The sequence below is a fragment of the Ambystoma mexicanum genome, chromosome 9 (assembly GCF_040938575.1).
Source record: "Ambystoma mexicanum isolate Mex_15411 chromosome 9, UKY_AmexF1_1, whole genome shotgun sequence".
Lineage (NCBI taxonomy): Eukaryota > Metazoa > Chordata > Amphibia > Caudata > Ambystomatidae > Ambystoma > Ambystoma mexicanum.
This window is the reverse complement of record NC_090931.1, coordinates 1,342,503,653-1,342,521,475: the sequence shown is the minus strand read 5'-3', so window position 1 is coordinate 1,342,521,475 and position 17,823 is coordinate 1,342,503,653. Positions and strand designations below refer to the sequence as shown.

The following is a 17,823-nucleotide window of genomic DNA, read 5'->3' as shown; positions in this document are numbered from 1 at the left end:
ATCCCACCTGGTACCCGCGCAAGACACTCTGTTTCTGGGAGCGAGGCTCAACACAGTGTCCCTTCGGGCCTCCCCGTCGGAGGAGAGGACCAGGACCATCCTGGGCAAGGTGCAGCGGATGTTGGTGGCCGACGCGGCCAAGGTGAGGTCCATCAAGTCCCTCCTCGGAATGATGTCTTCCTGCATCTACCTCATTCCCATGTGCAGGCTCCGGATGCGCCCGTTGCAGGAGTTCCTGGACGCGCGCTGGATCCAAACGACGGGCAACTTCGAGGAAAGGGTCACACTCGACGAGAGTTTCCGACGAGCGATCCGGTGGTGGGGCATGGACTTCCAGACCCCAGCCCACCAGGAGACAGTGACCACGGATGCCTCCCTGGAAGGGTGGGGAGCGCACACCGAAAATCTGCACGCAAGGGGCCTTTGGCTCCCGACGGAGAAATCCTTACATATCAACGTCCTGGAGCTCCGTGCAGTGTTTTGGGCCCTCAGGTCCTTCCTTCCGTCCCTCAAGGGCAAGGTGGTGAGGATCTTCACCGACAACACCACCACCATGTTTTACATCAGAAAACAGGGCGGAACCAGGTCCCCAGCACTGTCCAAGGAGGCGCAGGACCTGTGGCATTGGGCAGTCGCCCAAGGGATGTTTCTGGTGCCGTTTCATCTGGCAGGGATAAAAAACACCATCACCGACTCACTCAGCAGAGAGCTGCGCTCGTGCCACGAGTGGGAACTACGGCAGGATCTAGTGGATCGCCTCTTCTGACGGTGGGGCACACCCCAGATCGACCTGTTCGCGACGGCGACGAACTCCAAGTGCCGGAGGTTCGCCAGCAGGTTTCCCCAGGCGAGGAGCATGGGCGATGCTTTCTCGTTCCCCTGGGAGGGACCTCCTTTGCCATTGCTAATCCGGCTCGTCAACCAGCTCAAGAGGTCACGGTGCAGGATGATCCTCGTCGCACCTGCGTGGCCGAGGCAGATATGGTTCCCGGACCTTCTGGACTTGTCAGCGTCCCCGCCAATCAAGCTGCCGGTGGACGCGGATCTGCTCTCCAGGGAAGGAGGCGCCATCCTCCACCACGACCCGAAATCGCTGAACTTGCAGGCCTGGCTCCTGCAGCGCTAGAGTTTGGAGGATACGACATACCGGCCGACTGCAGAGAGGTTCTTGCAAAGGCCAGGGCGTCCTCGACTCTTAAATGCTACGGACACAAATGGAAGAGGTTCTCTGTCTGGTGCCACGCACAGAAGATTAACCCTCTACGGATTACGGCTCCCCAAGTTCTGCCGTACCTGCTGACGCTGGCCAAAGCTGGACTGGCACACGCGTCCATCAAGATTCATCTTGCTGCGATCTCCCGATACACCAGAACCACGGGACGGACGTCCTTGTGGTCTCATCGTCTGGTGAAAGAGTTCATGAAGGGACTGTTCAGATCGTTCTCGCCGGTGAAGGCTCCGGCCCCGGCGTGGGAGCTCAACGTGGTGCTGACCAAGCTCATGGGACCTCCGTTCGAGCCTCTGCACTCGGCCCCGTTGAAGTTTCTGTCGTGGAAAACAGTGTTTCTTGTGGCCATCGCCTCCGCACGACGGGTGGGAGAGATCCAGGCCCTTTCCTGCAAGGCCCCGTACTTGACTTTTCACGACACGAGGGTAGTGCTCAGGACGCACCCCTCCTTCATGCCCAAGGTACCGTCGGACTTCCATCTCAACGAACCCTTGGTGTTGCCTGTGTTCTTCCCGTCGCCTTCGTCGCCGGCTGAGAGGACTTTGCACTCGCTGGATGTGGCTAGAGCGCTGAAGTTCTACGTGGACCGCACGAAGTGTTTTCGGAAGACGTCACAACTCTTTGTGAACTTTGGATCTGTCAATCAGGGGAAGGCTCTCTCGAAGGCTTCCATTTCCAGATGGCTCTCCGGCTGTATCATGTACTGTCATCGGTTGGCAAACCGACCGCTGCCCGGCCGTCCGAGAGCCCATTCCACCAGAGCGATCGCAGCTACCACGGCGTTCCTTTCTGGTGTGCCCCTGCTGGACATATGCAGGGCTGCTACGTGGAGGTCGACGCACACCATCACGAAGTTCTACTGCGTCGATCGGGATTCCAGGGAGGAGTCCAGGGTCGGCCAAGCAGTGCTGCGCAACCTGTTCGCCTGAGGTGAGCCTGGTGAGGAGGTAAGATGCTTAATGTTGAGTTTGATGCAATGCTTAATGTTGAGCCTTTGCCACCTCCCGTGGTTGTGCATGTGTGTACTGCTATGTATTCTTTATTCATGAGCATGTGAATCCATGCCAGACCCCATGCTGGAGAAGGAACAAGTTACTTACCTGTAACTGTTGTTCTCCAGCATGGGTCTGGCATGGATTCACATGCGAACCCTCCCGCCTACCCCTCTGCGGCTCTTCACTTGGTCATACTGCCACTTCACGTGCTTCCAAATCTGAAGATGACTGCCAGAGGCGGTGCTTAGGTAGAGGGCAGTCATTGGCTGTGGTCAGTATGACGCAGAGACCAGTGATTGGTTATTACTACGAAAGACAGATCAGAAACGAAACTGATACTGGTTTTTTCTTTACCGAGGAATCCCAGCCTGACGACTGGGAATATTCATGAGCATGTGAATCCATGCCAGACCCATGCTGGAGAACAACAGTTACAGGGAAGTAACTTGTTCCTTACAATCTCCTATGGTTCTTTCGATAAAGCCAATATCTTGTGGCTAGGTGGCATGGTTTGAATTAAAATGACAGTTCTCTATAGATTACACTATGTATTTCAGTCACTTGTCATTGCAATTCCAGCCTTGGTAATAGTCGCCAGTGGAACATTTTCTCTTACATTTGGGGTAATAGACTCCCTAGAATTCCATGCAAGATCTTGCTCCCTGCTTCAATTGTGGGTGTCTGTTGTATTAAGTGTTACCTTATTGCTGAACAGATTTGGCCTATTATGGACTGGTGGCTCGCGCTTGGCATGAAGGAATGGCAGGATATAGAGCAGTGTTCCACTACAATTCAACTTCTAACATGTCATTTGTTGTGAGTGAGGTCATGCAAGATGGTGATTCCTTATTGCCCCTTACCAGGAGTATTGCAGCCCATTGGGATAAAGGCTGCCCTCACATAATTATCCTTTAGGATTAAACCTTCTCAAAGCTATCATGAATAATCCAAGTATCTCACCGGGAATGCAAAGAAATTGGAATTGCTTTTCTTTCAGCTCGAGGCCATAAAATCGTGCAAAATCATAATAAAATGCATTACTTTCTATAATTGATAAAACATCACAAATATTTTAAAAATACATTGCATCACATGCTAATATAAAAAGAGCAATAATCCTGCCAGTTGATGGTCGTTACAATAGATCGTTGGAACAATTTTGTTCAGTTAAAAACTCTTTATACTTTCCAGAATCCTGCAAAACAAAACCCAGACATTAACACATGGAGCGTAAACTCGCAGCCCTAAAGTCCTTATACCAAAACAATTCGGGCATGAATGCATGTTTGAAGCTTGGATACTCCGGGACCCTTTACGTTGGGTCAGGTGTGTAATGGACTTGCTAAATTCCCTTTCGAATAATGCAAAACGAGATTTGTTAGATGAGACAGAGCACCACCGTTATGTACACTTGCGACACTGTGTTTCCCATAGCAAGGTTCTCTGTGGGTCTCGAGTTGCCTTTGGGGGACTGTATCCCGAAGGATTATGTATCTTTTATAAATTCCTTAAACTCATCCTCGACAGATAAGCTCACTTTTCTGATGCTTGTTAATCTGTTTAGAATCACATGCTGTGCATATGGTCCGACATCCAGTGGTAACTGCAAAGTATTGCGTCTTGTCTTTCGGGGACCGAAAGGGGACGTCGGCATAGGCGTGTCTGTAACACTATCCCTATCGTGACGTGTAGTGTACCCAAAATCCCTCACGCGCCGAGGTCCTCAGATTGTTTTTTTCTGCCCAGATAACTGGTCGCCTTATTGCAGAGCTCTTTCATAAGAGACTTTGTTATACCTTGTTTATCGACTTTGTCGATTATCCCCTAATAGTAACTTTGACAGTGCTTCCTGTCCTACGCCGGAGACAACAGGGGACTTTCAATGCCTAAACTCCGGCGGCGGAGACATCCACGTGGCAGGGCTCTCTGGCTGGCCTACATAGTAGGGAGAGTGGGGTTGGGGGGTCATATCTTTTAGCTATGTCTCTCCTGTTTCCAACTCTTTGCCCTCTAAGTCTGGTCATCGTCTTTATTACCTTTCGCTATGGAAAGGACACCATTTAGGTTTTGCCCCTCTTGCAGGGTCAGGTACCCTTGGAAGGACGAGCACGATAAGTGTAATAATTGTCTACCCCTTGACCACGACGAAGCGTGGTGCGCGCCTGTAGTCTCCTTCGACCTAAAACAGTTAAGGAGCACCAAGCGGTGGGCCGCCTACGGCATGTCGAGGGCTGGATCTTGTTCCCCCCCACCACCGCACCCGCTGAAAGTGACGGGGGGCACTAGTGATGACCAGACATCTGTGTCGGATGCCATCGACCTCACGACGGACACCTCTAGGTCCGCCACGCCCTTCCCCAACCCCCGCTAGGCCTGACGCGAGTCACGCTATGGGGAAAAAATCCTGTGACAAGGGCGTACATAATTACAAACACAATAAACACCCAACCCCTGCCCCGGTTTCGACGGTACCCTTGAAACGGGCGAAAATGCCGACCGGACCGCCGAAAGTTTCGACGGAATCCTCTGATCCTCAAGATCAACAGCCCTCCCCGCATCCGCAGCAGCGTCTTGCGACTGGGCCTTCACAAAATAAGGGTGCTCTCTTCAAACCAGATTCGGCTGTCAAAGCGTGCTGGTCTGATGCTCCGACGCCCTACAAGGCCCCGCTAGGGGAACAATCTACCACTAGGACTCCTAGTCATACGGCACGCCCCACTTCACCGAACATTGCGGAAAGCATTGCTAGGATTGCTTCGGCAGTAGTACTGAAGCCTAAAGACGCAACGAAGCACAAGGAGAAGGCCGCAGACACGCGCCGTAACTCCCCGATGCTCAAGAAGATTACGAGGAGAGTCGGGAGCCTTTGGCTAGCTCTATGGGAAACCAATTTCGGCGCCATAGGGAGGAAAATGAAAATTTTCCACCTTTTGACCCTTCTGGTTCATCTAAATGGACCAAATAAAAATTTGAAGGGTGCATGGATCGTTTGGAAAAGTTTGTTTCACTTTCAGAGCAGCCTACCCACAAGAGATGTCGGGAGGACCCTCCCTTTGTGCCTGTTTCTAAATTTCCTAGAAATGTTGGGCCTTCTCAAGAACAGTTCACTTCTATCCACCCAGAAGATGAGATCCAGATGGACACTTATCAGGACATTTATGAGGACTGTGGATGACCAGGCGGATCCCACAGAAGGCTGGGAGGACACTCACCAGGTTGAGACGGATCCATGGACACTCCCTACTCACAACCAGGACACGGATGTCCTATGTTTGGATTCCCCTCCACTCCGGCCCGCCAAGCTTCCCCAGTGGATGATCAAATGACATTCAATGCCATCTTAAGAAAGGCAGCGCATCATTTTAAAATCACCAACCATGAGGCCCTACCTGAACAAGATTTCGTGGAGGATATTCCTAAAGAAAAAAAAGCCTCCAGCCAAGCCATACCTCTCCTGAATTCTATCAAAAGGAGATTGGCTCCTTCCCTGGTCACACCAGCCCAGACTAGGGCAGTAAATCCAAGAGTGGAAACGGGCGGGAGTACCCCTTGCTACCGGGAGGCACCTCCCGATAAGGAGTCAAAAAGATTGTATGCCTTGGGTAAGCGAATTACCTTGGCAGCTGCTTTTACTACGCGCATAGCAAACAGCACTACTTTGCTTGCAGATGCACAGTGGAACTTTATGCTAGAAGATCTCCAGGAGGTACTTGAACCTGCAAGAACCAAATAACTCGCCATTGTGGCCGAGGGCAGGCAGGTCAACCAAAATGTACTAAAAAACACTCTGGATACTGCAGAGACAGCAGGAAGATCCCTAGCTCAGGGAACCCTGCTCAAACGGCATGCTTGGCTCCGGAACTCAGGCTTCAAGCCGGAGACCCAAGCAGCTCTTATTAACAAACCTATCGAGGAGTCGAATCTCTTTGGTATAGCAGTCGACGATGCTCTAGAGACTGCCAAAAAAGAGCACAAGACTCTTAAGTCCCTTCAATAAATCACACAAAAACCCTCCTCCCAAAAGGGAAGCGGGTCCTGCCGTTCCTTTCGAGGCCAATCCCGTTCCGCACAAAACATGTACAATAACGGAAACAACTGGAACTCGGGACAACCATCCAGCACCCCCGCCAACTATCCACCTATGGATGAGTGGCACGGCAAAGGCAGAGGCCCCAACTCTAGGTGAGCCACAGCCTCTGGTCAGAAATGACCTATGGATCCAGGTCCCCTCCCATGTTAGGGGGCAAATAAACATCTTTCCTTTCTGCACGGGAGGGGATTACATCAGACCAGTGGGTTCTAAAAACTGTTGCCCACGGGTACTGTGTGAAATTTGTCCGACCCCCACAATTCAGACCGCCCAGAGCATGACGCCTGATGCCAGACCATCTGCGAATCCTAATGTAGGAAGTAGAGCCACTTCTGGGAAAGGTCGCCATGGAAGCCGTCCCTATTCTTCCAGTAAACAAGGGTATTTATTCAGTGTAATTCCTTCTACCCAAAAAGGACCTCACCATGCGCCCTGTGTTAGACCTGCGCCCAGCGAACTAATTTGTCAAACCTCCAAAGTTTTGTATGGTAACCCTGCGCGAAGTAATCCCACTGTTGAAACAGGGGGATTACATGGCAACATTGGACATGAAAGATGCATACTTTCATATTTCAATGTTGCCAGCGCACAGAAAATATCTAAGGTTTATGATAGAAGACCGGCACTATCAATTCAAGGTACTCCCCTTCGACATTGCCTCGGCGCCAAGGATGTTTACGAAGGTCTTGGCAGTAGCAGCAGCACACCTGCACAGACTATCCGTTCCTGTTTACCCTTACCTCAAGGACTTGCTCATAACAGGGGACTCTTACGAAAAATGATTAGTGAATACTCAGAAGACAATAGACCTCCTGTTCAGTCTGGGATTCTCCATCAATGAGAAGAAATCCAGTTTAGACCCCAGCCAAGTCGAGCAATTTCTAGGGGCTCTGATTCGGACAAAGGATGGCCTCGTCTTCCCTTCCAATGAGAGGGTTCAGAACATGCTTTCTCAGATCCCTCAATATGAAGCCAGTCGGGAAGTGACAGTACCGCAAGGCCATGCACTTGCTAGGTATGATGGGGTCATGCATTTATTTAGTTCCCCACGCGCGGCTGTGCATGCCTCCCATGCAAGAGTGGCTCAACAGCCAGTGGTGTCAGGCCAGCGGACAATGGGAAGATCTGGTAGTTGTCTCGCCAGCCCACGTTCTCTCTCTGCAGTGGTGGTCGAGGGAAAACCTCTTGAAGTGAAAGACCTTCACCACTCCTGCAGTAGAAGCCACTCTCACGACAGACGCATCTCTCACGTGGTGGGGGACTCGCCTGCTTCAGCAGACACTGCATGGAGTGTGGTCCTCACAAGTAGCATCCAACCATCTAAATCTGTTAGAGCTGCTAGCGGGATTGAAAGCACTGAAAGCCTTTCAGACACAGCTACAGGGGAAGATAGTCCTGGTCCTGACAGACAGCACCACAGCCATGTATTACCTAGACAAACAAGGGGGCACACACTCTTAAGGGCTATCCAAGCTGTCACAGAACATTTGGATGTGGGCTCTCAGACACAAGATGTTCCTACTGTCACAACACGTTCCAGGAGAACTCATTCTTTTAGCGGACATGCTCAGCAGAGATTTCCCACTGCCCGTAGAATACGAATGGCATCTGCACGAAGACATTGTCTCCAACGCCTCCGCAGAATGGGACTTCCCAGAGATCGACCTGTTTGTAACTCAGGAGAACGCCCAATGCCAAGACTACGCCTCCAGGTACCCCCAGAACCGCTTCAAGGGGAACGGACTCTGGATAACATGGTCAGGGAAATTTGTCTACGCTTGCCCCTCCTGACTCCCCTACTCAACAAGATAGTGCACAAGATGCACCAGGAACCAGCTAACATGATCTTGGTGGCCCCCATGTGGGCCCCCTAACCCTGGTTCGCTCATCTGATGGAAATGTCACTACCCCCTCCCCCCCCTGTGAAACTACCCTGCCCGTACAACATGTTGTCTCAGGACAGAGGGGGGACACTACACCCATGCCCGCAAACTCTGAATTTAGCGGGCTGGATCGTGAGGTCATAGAGTTTGGACACCTTCAACTCCTTCAAAGATTCATGGACATACTCAGGGAGGCTAGAAAACCTAACACTCATTATTGCTATTCCAGTAAGTAGAATCGCTTTGTCATCTGGTGTAAAACCAAGGGCGTCAATCCCATTGACTGCTCGCTACCCACATTGAGTTGTACCTAACTAATTTGTTAGACTGAGGTTTGGTTTTTAATTCCCTGAAGGTTCATCTAGCTGCTCTATCAACCTACGCTACATCACAACAGAAAGTGTTGTGGTGGAAAATACCTGTTATTAAGGCTTTTATGGAAGGGGTTAAAATAATTAACCCTCCTATTTCTAACCCATCTCCCGGATGGGATCTAAATGTGGTTTTAACCAGACTCATGGGGTCTCCCTTTGAGCCAATGCATAAAGCAAGTCTAAAAGACCTTACTTACAAGACGGCCTTCCTAGTGGTTATCACTCCTATTAGAAGGGTTATCGAACTACAGGCCCTTTCAGTTCTAGACCCTCTTATTACAGTCCATACGGATAAGGTGGTTCTGCACACTCATCCCAGATTTGCGCCTAAATTCATCTGGAAGTTCCATGTGAACCAATCAATTGAACTACCCACTTTCTTCCAGAATCCCACTAGCATGGCCGAAAGAAGCCTACAAACACTAGATGTGCGCAGGGCAGTCATGTTTTACTTGGAAAGTATGAAACCACTGAGAAAAACGAACCAGTTTTTTGTTTCAGTGGCAGCTGGTACAAAAGGGGATCCTGTCTCTAAATCAGCTATCTCAAGGTGGATTGTTAAATGCATCACACTGTTATACTCTTGCTAAGAGGGAACTGCCCTTCAAGCCTAGAGCACACTCTACTCGGGGAACTGGGGCTTCCATAGTATTCATTGCAAATGTTCCCCTTGAGTCCATTTGCAAAGCGGCACCCTGGAGTTCTGTACACACCTTTACAAAACACTATTGCCTAGATCTGATTCTCAGGTGGGACAAGCAGTATTAAGACATCTTTTCACTACTGTTCCTTCTCATAACCCACCTACAACTCCGGGTACTGCTCGCTAGTCTATGCACAGCATGTGATTCTAAGCAGATTAACAAGCATCAGAAGACATGCATTACTCACCGTAATAGCATTTCTGTTGATTGTATCTGCTTAGATTCACATGCGCCCACCCTGCCTCCCCGCTCGGGTGGAAGAAACATATACGTCTTACTACCTTCTCTCTTTATGTACTCTCTCACAATAGCCTTGGGCTCCCTCATGGCAGATAAAATACAATCGGAGGGACTATACGTCACGATAGGGATAGTGTTACAGACACGCCTATGCCGTCGTCCCCTTTTGGTCCCCAAAAGACAAGATGCAATACTCTGTGGTTACCACCTGATGTCGGACCATATGCACAGCATGTGAATCTAAGCAGATACAATCATCAGAAATACTATTACGGTGAGTAATGCATGTCATATGTGTACATTGGAAACCGATCTTAGGATTGATGCTGGCCTCAGAGGTTAACTAGAATACCTGGAGACAGTCCACCCCTCACATCCCTCCCACCACCCTTCTACTGAAGAAACTGTGAGGAAGTGGTTTCTTTAGGCTGCACGTATATTGCAAGGAAGTCTTCATTCAAATAAAAGAAACTGCAGGGGCACATTTTTATTCGACCCACGAGTGGTTATTATTCTAGGTGCTAGTAGACTTATCTCCTTGGTTGAGTTGGTCTACCATGTTTTATAGTATGTTGATTTAAAATTCAGTTGTGTTCTGTAAAGAAATAATTTAAATATAAAGATTTAGAAAAGGTAACTTTATTCCAAACTCCAGAGACAGGGGGTACAATTACACCAGTTCCAAATCTTATCTGGAGGGGAGCCACAATTGTTTTTGATAAACCCCTTTATAGTAATTGACGTGGATAAAGAGGTGTGGAAAACTCACCCTTTTCTTACCAAGTCGATATGCAAGCTTTCTTGATATTTTTTCCACGATTTAAAAAAATAAATGCACAGTCAAATGTGATGCTGGCCAGATTGCTAGTGCCACCATGTGAGTTATGCAATAATGCAGTGTAATAGAGCTATTCTTGTTCGTTTTTCTGGTTATTGAATCATATGTGATCCACCAGACCTACTCACGCATAAGTGAAGCACGGCTTGAAATCCATATGAAGATGAGCTTGAGGCAAGGGATTTTGAGTATTATGGTTTGAGTATGTAGAGTTTTGTTTTAAACATTCCAATGGTTTCCACCACTATACATTTACATTTGTTTTTACAACACACACTATTCCATGCCCAACCAATACACAGGACACTACTAGGCACTGCATATACTGTTTGGCACATGTGAATGTAGAACAGAAGTCGCGCCTTTTGACTATTCTTAGAAGTAAGCAAATTGTTTCCTTTGATTTGTGTTTGTTTTAGTTTTTTATTTCAAAATATATATACTTACCCATTGTAGTCAAACTGGAGAAATAGTATCATGAATATTTATTGAAGCCCAGAATTCTGGTATCTGGTCCATTCTATGCAAAAATGAATTTTGGATGAATCATCTAAACTGAAGGGCAATAGCCCACTGTCAAGTCTGAAACAATTCACTGTTCACTCATTATTGCTTTCAGTGGGAGAACAGAAGTCCAGTCTGTGCAGTATGGTAAAGAAAAAGCAAACAAACACAGAGTATTTGCCAGGTAACCGTCTAATTTTTAAACATTTTAAACAAAAGTTATTCAATTGGTTTCCTGAAAAACTGATTCTCACTCAATTGGGTTTGTGCTGCATCGTAATGGCTGCTTACTAACCCATTAGAGTAGCCACGTATATGCTATTTCTGTGAGGTAACCACCTTTAATGAGTTCTTTTAATGTATACTTTTATTTCCAAGTCAAGTTTTTCATGTTTATGTGGGTTTTCTGATGGCAACTACATCATAGTTAGTGACTGGAATTGTGATGCTCTGGTGAATACTGCAAAGTTGAACATGTACCATGTGTGCCAGAAAACCCTTTATCTGCCACGATATGTGATTTCGGCAAAAAAGTTCCTATCCTAAACAGATAAACAGTCCAATTAAATGCTGTATGAGAAAAGTAGATGCAGCTTGTAAGACTTCATACAGGTTTCTTGCACTTCTTTCGTGTGTCAGTTGCTGAATGCTGAAGTTGAGAATCACTCTCCGCTCCCCCTCAGCCATTCATGGAGGAGGTATTGTGGCACTTTGTGGAGATCTGATGGTGCAAGTCTTGATGTGCTACAGAGGGCTTTGCGTTTTGTCTCAAGTAAAATGAGCATGAAAGCCACAAACATTGACAACAGGATTGAGCATTCATCTTTGTTTGCAACAAAATGGAACGAGTTCCAAAATATCAGCACTGCTTCAATAACTATCTAAACTTACACGTACAACAACTGTGAGACACACAAAAAAAAACAGGTTGCCTGGGGAAAGAAACTTATTACTGCAGGCAGCCTGGGGTGGAGAACAGCTAATGCCTCTTGCACACTAGCAATATAGTCGCATCCCTTGTGGGAAATCGCGAAAACAGCCACCAATCACCTAAGACTCTTATAGACATCTCGTTCAAGGCGGAAAATATGCTAGAGTTGGGGCTAAACACTATTGATTGTATCAGTCACACAATGGGTACAACTGCTGTAGATCGAAGTCATTCTTGCATTTCCCCAAGATGTACAATCAAAACTCCTTGATATGCCATTTTACAGGTGACATCTGTTTGCCACCAGGGTTTATGAAAGCTTACAAAAATGAGCCTAAGCAGACATCTCGATCTTTGGGATTTACCTTGTCCACCTCCTCTTCTTCGCCAACTGGTTTGTGAAGAAGATTCAGACACTGCAATTTCCAACCAAAAGGTAGAAGCTACACACAGACAACAGGGGAATCGGGCTTCGACCTCCAAACCTCTCTAAATCACTTGCCATTGCAGGACAAGTCTCCTGTGGGGGGCAGAACAAAATGCTTCATAGAAGTATGGCAGGAGATACCAGACAAATCGACATTACAACTTGTTAATTGGGGTTACTGCCTACCCTTTGTAACAAATGCCATCACACCTCTTCCCTCTTCTACCTGTCTTTGTGGAGCCTGTTAGGCAGAAACCTGTGCAGTTCCCTCTGGGACCACTGCAAAAGATTTAGGACTGCAGGTGTTTGGCAGTAAACCCACTTGGTAGCAGTCTGTACCACACAGATTCACTTGGTAGCTGTGGCTGAGCAGTCAGACTTCCCTCAAGAAGAGTTAGGCAGTATACAGAGTATTCACAATAGGTCAAGAGAACACAGTAGAACAAGTAAACGCTGACCAGGGCTTGATGTAAAAGAGATATAATTATTTATTTAAAACCACATCTAGAAAAACACAGGCACTAATAGTAAGCAATTCAAAAACACGGTCACTAAAGGATATACACTCCCTTAAAAGAATATTAGACAAGTCTTAAGTAAAGCCCCACTTATTTTCAGACAGCGGTGAGCACTTAACGTAGATGGCACTCTAATAGTTCGTTTTTAAAAAGGGAGAGAAAAGCAGAGAACAAGTTGAAACAGATCCCAACACTTTTATCAGAACATAACAAGAGAGGAAGGCAAAGTTAAACCGTGACGTTAGAGTTCAAGAGGCCGGACCCACTTTCAGAGGATCCAAACGAAATGTGTCCAAGGTCACATGGTTGCAGTGCACAAAAGTCTTGTAAAGGTTCAAAAAGGAGTTGGACCAAAGAAAGGGACCAGTTAGAGGGTCAAGGCGGCCAGCCCAGTCCAGAAGGTTAAGGGGTTGTTATTACATTGTAGCAATCTTTAGACAGGGAGGCCTGGCGGACACGGTACCTTAAAGTGGTGAGAACGCTCCAGCGGGGGCAGTTGTTGCTGGCAGCGGGTGCAAGTCGGTGCTTCGTCCGTGGGAAGAGAGGATCTCGTCGGGGAGGAAGACAGGGGCCCGTTGCACTGCCAGGGAAGAAACCAGCCGCAGAGTTTCTCAGGTACAAGGAGCGGTCCGGTGATTCGCGGTTCAGTGGTAAGTGGCTATCTGGCCGCCGGGGTGCTTGGCACGGGCAGTTCGACCACAAACCGGGCTGGGGTGCGAAGAAAGGAAGGTAAACTGGTTGTGCCCACCAGTCAGGGGAAGAAGCCTCTCCAGCCGGGAGATCTTCTCTGTCGTCGGGAAGTGGTAAGTCGGTTCTGCAGGGCTCCACCGGTGGTGTCGTCGTGGTAGGTCGGCTCAGCTTCTCCCTCGTCGGATTCTCAGGTCCTGTGGCGACTTCTGCCGTTCCAGTCCCCAAAGCCCTGCTTTTATGCAGAAAACTCCCATTCACTCGGCCTAGCTGTCACTCAAATATGCTAAGTGGTGAGCCGTCCGGCTCACCACTTGGGCCAATCACACAAGAGTGCGACTTGAGTTACCAAGGTAACTAAGTCCAGGGTGCCTAAACCCCCTTCCACACCCCCTGTGGTACCCAGACAGAGTGGCACCTCTTTTGGAGGCTTCTGTGGAGAAGCCCGCCAAAAAGTGGAACAAAGGGCTCGACTTGGGTTGGAGTCACAGAAGAGAACACAAACGCCATTTTAGAATCGAGTCTTGGCAAAAAATACCAACCGGCGAATTAATATTAATTAAATAAACCGGCGGTATGTTCGAGGCTGAGAATTAAATAATTAAAGTGGGTAGCCTCGAACAATGGGAAAATCCCATAGGAAAATATTTGCGGTCGAATATAAAAAGTAGTTTCCACTGCCACCAGCCAAAACTCGATCAGGGGGGACGGAGACATGCCCCCTCGACTAACAGACTCCGGGGCAATCGAATTGCCCCGACCAGTACGTTCACAATATAATGGTTTGTACTGGTTCCTGTTAATAATTTGGGACTAGTAAAGCCAATGGTGACTTTACATGCCCTGGGGGACAGTAGTCAGTCTCAGGGTATGAAGTCTATGGTGGGGTGTCACTATGACACCCCTGTGTTACTGCACGGAGGGTGCTGTGTAACACACATAGGAAAAACACATGAGACCCAAGGGAGTAAAGGACCCCATAGCCCATAAAACACATTACCAGTCAAAGGAATACCATAAATCATGTCCACGAGTGGGAGAAAAAGAGTCTCACTCTTGGCAGGAGGAAAAAAAACTCCTCCAGAAATCCAGCAAAGCTGCTGGGGGACTCACTAGGTTAGGAAATTCAGACTAAAGAGAGAATTCTCCCTAACAGAGCCAAATCAGAAGAGGGTATTCCACTGAACATGTAGGAAACGTGTAATCTTCTCTGCAAATTAAGTTTCTCCTTCAACCTAAAAAAGTCCTTTCTGGCCGCCTCAAAACGTGAACAGTTTATCCCTCCACCAGAATGAATCGCAAGCCTAGAGATCACAGTAGCGGTCTTCAAACTGAAAGGGGAACTCAGTGATGAGTCCTCACAGAGACCCTGCCTAAAGTCTCCTCCCTTGTGCCAGGGAAACGCAGACGCTTTCTGATCTTGACCTTGGGGGTGTGGTTCTGCGGGAGTATCACCTGGGAGGAGAAAGGGCTGGGGGAAATAAGAGGACTCCGTTGGGTGAGACGCAGTATTTGTCTTCTTCTAGGGAGGACATCTCCTCAATACCAAAGTATGTAATGGCTTGTTGTGATAATCCTTGTGTTCCCCAAGTTGAACATCTTAATATGGGTAAAAACAATCATAAACCCTTAGGCATTGAAAGAAGTAAAAACCCTTCTAAAACCCTGGGGACTCGTAGATCTAAAAAGCTCTCCTAACTCCCAATGGTAGAGTGAAAGGAAGTCTGTGAATAATAACAATCCAAACGCTAAAGAACTTTATTCCTCTATACAATCCAGTCTTGTGATTGCTCCAATTCTGTTTATTGGTTATTTGTAATGCACACTATACAGCAGAAATTGTTTTGAGGTGCATCGAGACAAGGGCGGTGGGGGGGGGGGGGCGTAGTGTGGAAGAGGAACATGGGGGGGAAACAAACTTTATTAAAATGTCTTGAAACATTTGGAACGTGCAACTGCTAAAACATGACTACAGGGTTGAGGGGGAGGAGAGGGAGTGCAGGAAGCGGGTAGAGTGTAGGAAGACACACCTTTATGGATAGGTCGTGAGACGATTTGGATCGTGCAAGTGCTGAACATAAAGGGAGGGGGGTGAGAGGAACTTTAAATCAAAACAAGTTTAACAAAGTGCAGGAACAAGTAGGTAAAATGCATGAAAGGGGAGACCAATATGCAATTGTAAGAAGTACGTAAGAGTGACTGTAGTCTGGGAAAGCTGTGCCTCGTGGGATGAGGGGCTACATCAAGGATATGGGCAAAGTTGCAGATGGTAAGTTGCAACACAGCAGGATGCACAAACAATCAGCAGTAGATTGTCGAGAAGTAAGATGAAGCGACAGCAGGGTGCACGGTCAGATAGTGGTTAAAGTGGGAGAAGGAGCGGCAGACAGTGCAGGAAGGGGGACAGACCAAGAGGGGGACAGGGGGCACAGTAGATGAGCGTAAAACATAGCAAGACTCAATAGTGGAATGGCTGCTAAGGCAGGAAACGGGAGGGAACCCACTGCATAGACGAGGACCATGAACAGTAAAACTGGCGGCCAAGCTTAGTGAAGGAAGAAGGCAACCATTGTTGGCTGCCGTGGGCTAAGGAAGGACAAGCATGAGGATTAGAGAGATGGTTGCGCCAGGCAATGAGCAAAGGACGGGGGGGTGATGAGAGGGGGCAAAGAAAAAGGAGGTGGCGAGTGACCGCTCCAATTCAGAGGGGACATATGGCAGGGACGAGGTGAGGCGAAGGAAGTGCGAGCAGTGGAGAGGAAAGGGGCAATGGGATGATTTACCTGCCAAGGAGATGTAATTGGCAGAATGGATGGAAATAGTTGACTCCTTGCGGACATGGCAGCGGGACCGGGTCCATCTAAGCCCGGACAGGCAGGATCCTTTAACTGGGTCCTTTCACAGGGTCCGGCTGCGCCTGCTGGCTCCCTGCCACAATTGGTCATTTCAATAAAGGAATCCGCCAATCATACCAGACGTCTTGAGGCAGGGGCTGGAAAAAGCCCCTACCTTCAAAGCGGAAAAGGAATTTGCCATCTTGGTGGAGCAGGAAAACTCTGATGAATTGGGAAAAGGCCAGTGAAGTCCATGATCAGGTGAAGCTCCACCACCATGGCTGAGGATGGTAGGGGCCGCATTGTGATGGAGCTGCTAAGCGAGCATGGTCCTGTGCCTGGTCGTACTTGTAATAGCATCAGACAGGCAGGATTCTTTAACTGGGGCCGGCTTCACCGTTGGTCATTGCCCTTCTGGAAAGGTTGTTCGGAAGCAGAGCAGCATAACTTGCAGAGGTTTTGGAAAGTACTCCTAGTTTACTAAAGAGCACCATTGTGAATCTTGCTTTCCATGAAGATTAACTTAGTCTGATGTTGACAGTGATGAACACTGCAAAGCTGTTGTGAGCTGATCTTAACCACAGAGGCACTTGTTTGTAAATTGCTATTCGGGCAGGGGAGTATAACTGAATAGCAAACTTGAATTAGTAGACATGGCATGGGAGTAAACCAGGTGTGATTGAAGTAGTAGTCCTGGCATGGAAGTAAATCAGGTAGACGTTGATGAAGTGCTATGAAGTGGTGTTAACGTGTTCTGACAAACTTTCATTGCTGAAGCAAGAACTGTATAAGACTGCTGCAGAAGTGTTATTTACCTTAGAAATAATAATTGTGGCAAAGCATCCTGGCAAAGACAATTTACATTGCTATTGATAAACTGAGATAAATATTCTTTGGTTATATGAAGATTATTTTGAATCCTATTATTCCAAGGTGAAAAGAAAGAACCTTTTTGTTGAAAGCACTGGTGTTGGAACTTTGTGTTGCCAAGTTTGAGTTGCAAAGAATTGTATTGGAACTTTGGTGCAAAACAGGATTTCCTTGTTCCGTTTTGGAACTGTGGAACAACTGGGGAAGGAGAATTCACCCATATTATAAGGAGAGACTGTTGTCATATTGTGATCTTAACTATTATAATATTTTGATGCTTTGAACTGCCATGTGTTACCTTGTTGGGTCACTGTATGTATAAGTGTGAGGGACCGAAAGATTTCCTTTAGTTATTTTAGACAGGAAAACCCTTTTCAGGGTAGGGATGGTGAGGCGTTCATCCAACCTTTTGAATTAATAAAATGGCATTATTTGGAGAACCATCACAAAGTTGTCTGCCTCACATTTCTAACCCCTCAACTCCCAGCATTTTCTTTTTTTAGTACACTGGTCCTTGTGGTGTCCTGGATCTTCATAGTACCGAATGGAGACTGTGGATGCAGATGTTACAGTGGTCCCTGAGAAGCCAGAGGTCCCAGTTCAATGGGGACAGGAGGGATGTGCTCCAGTTACCACAGGTCTCACAAGACCTTTTTTGGCACATTGCCAGCGATGTAAACCCTCAAGCGAAAGTGTTGGG

General features: G+C 47.7%; 1 protein-coding gene across 2 annotated transcripts in view; it reads left to right on the top strand.

Annotated features, from left to right (window-relative positions):
- The window catches only part of PTPN4 (protein tyrosine phosphatase non-receptor type 4), a 2,055,941-nt gene that overhangs the window by 852,185 nt on the left and 1,185,933 nt on the right, over positions 1-17,823 (top strand). For both annotated transcript variants that reach the window (XM_069616750.1, XM_069616749.1), the window contains one exon: positions 10,972-11,040. In XM_069616750.1, the coding sequence (XP_069472851.1) occupies positions 10,972-11,040 (69 nt within the window). The remainder of the gene's footprint in view (positions 1-10,971; positions 11,041-17,823) is intronic.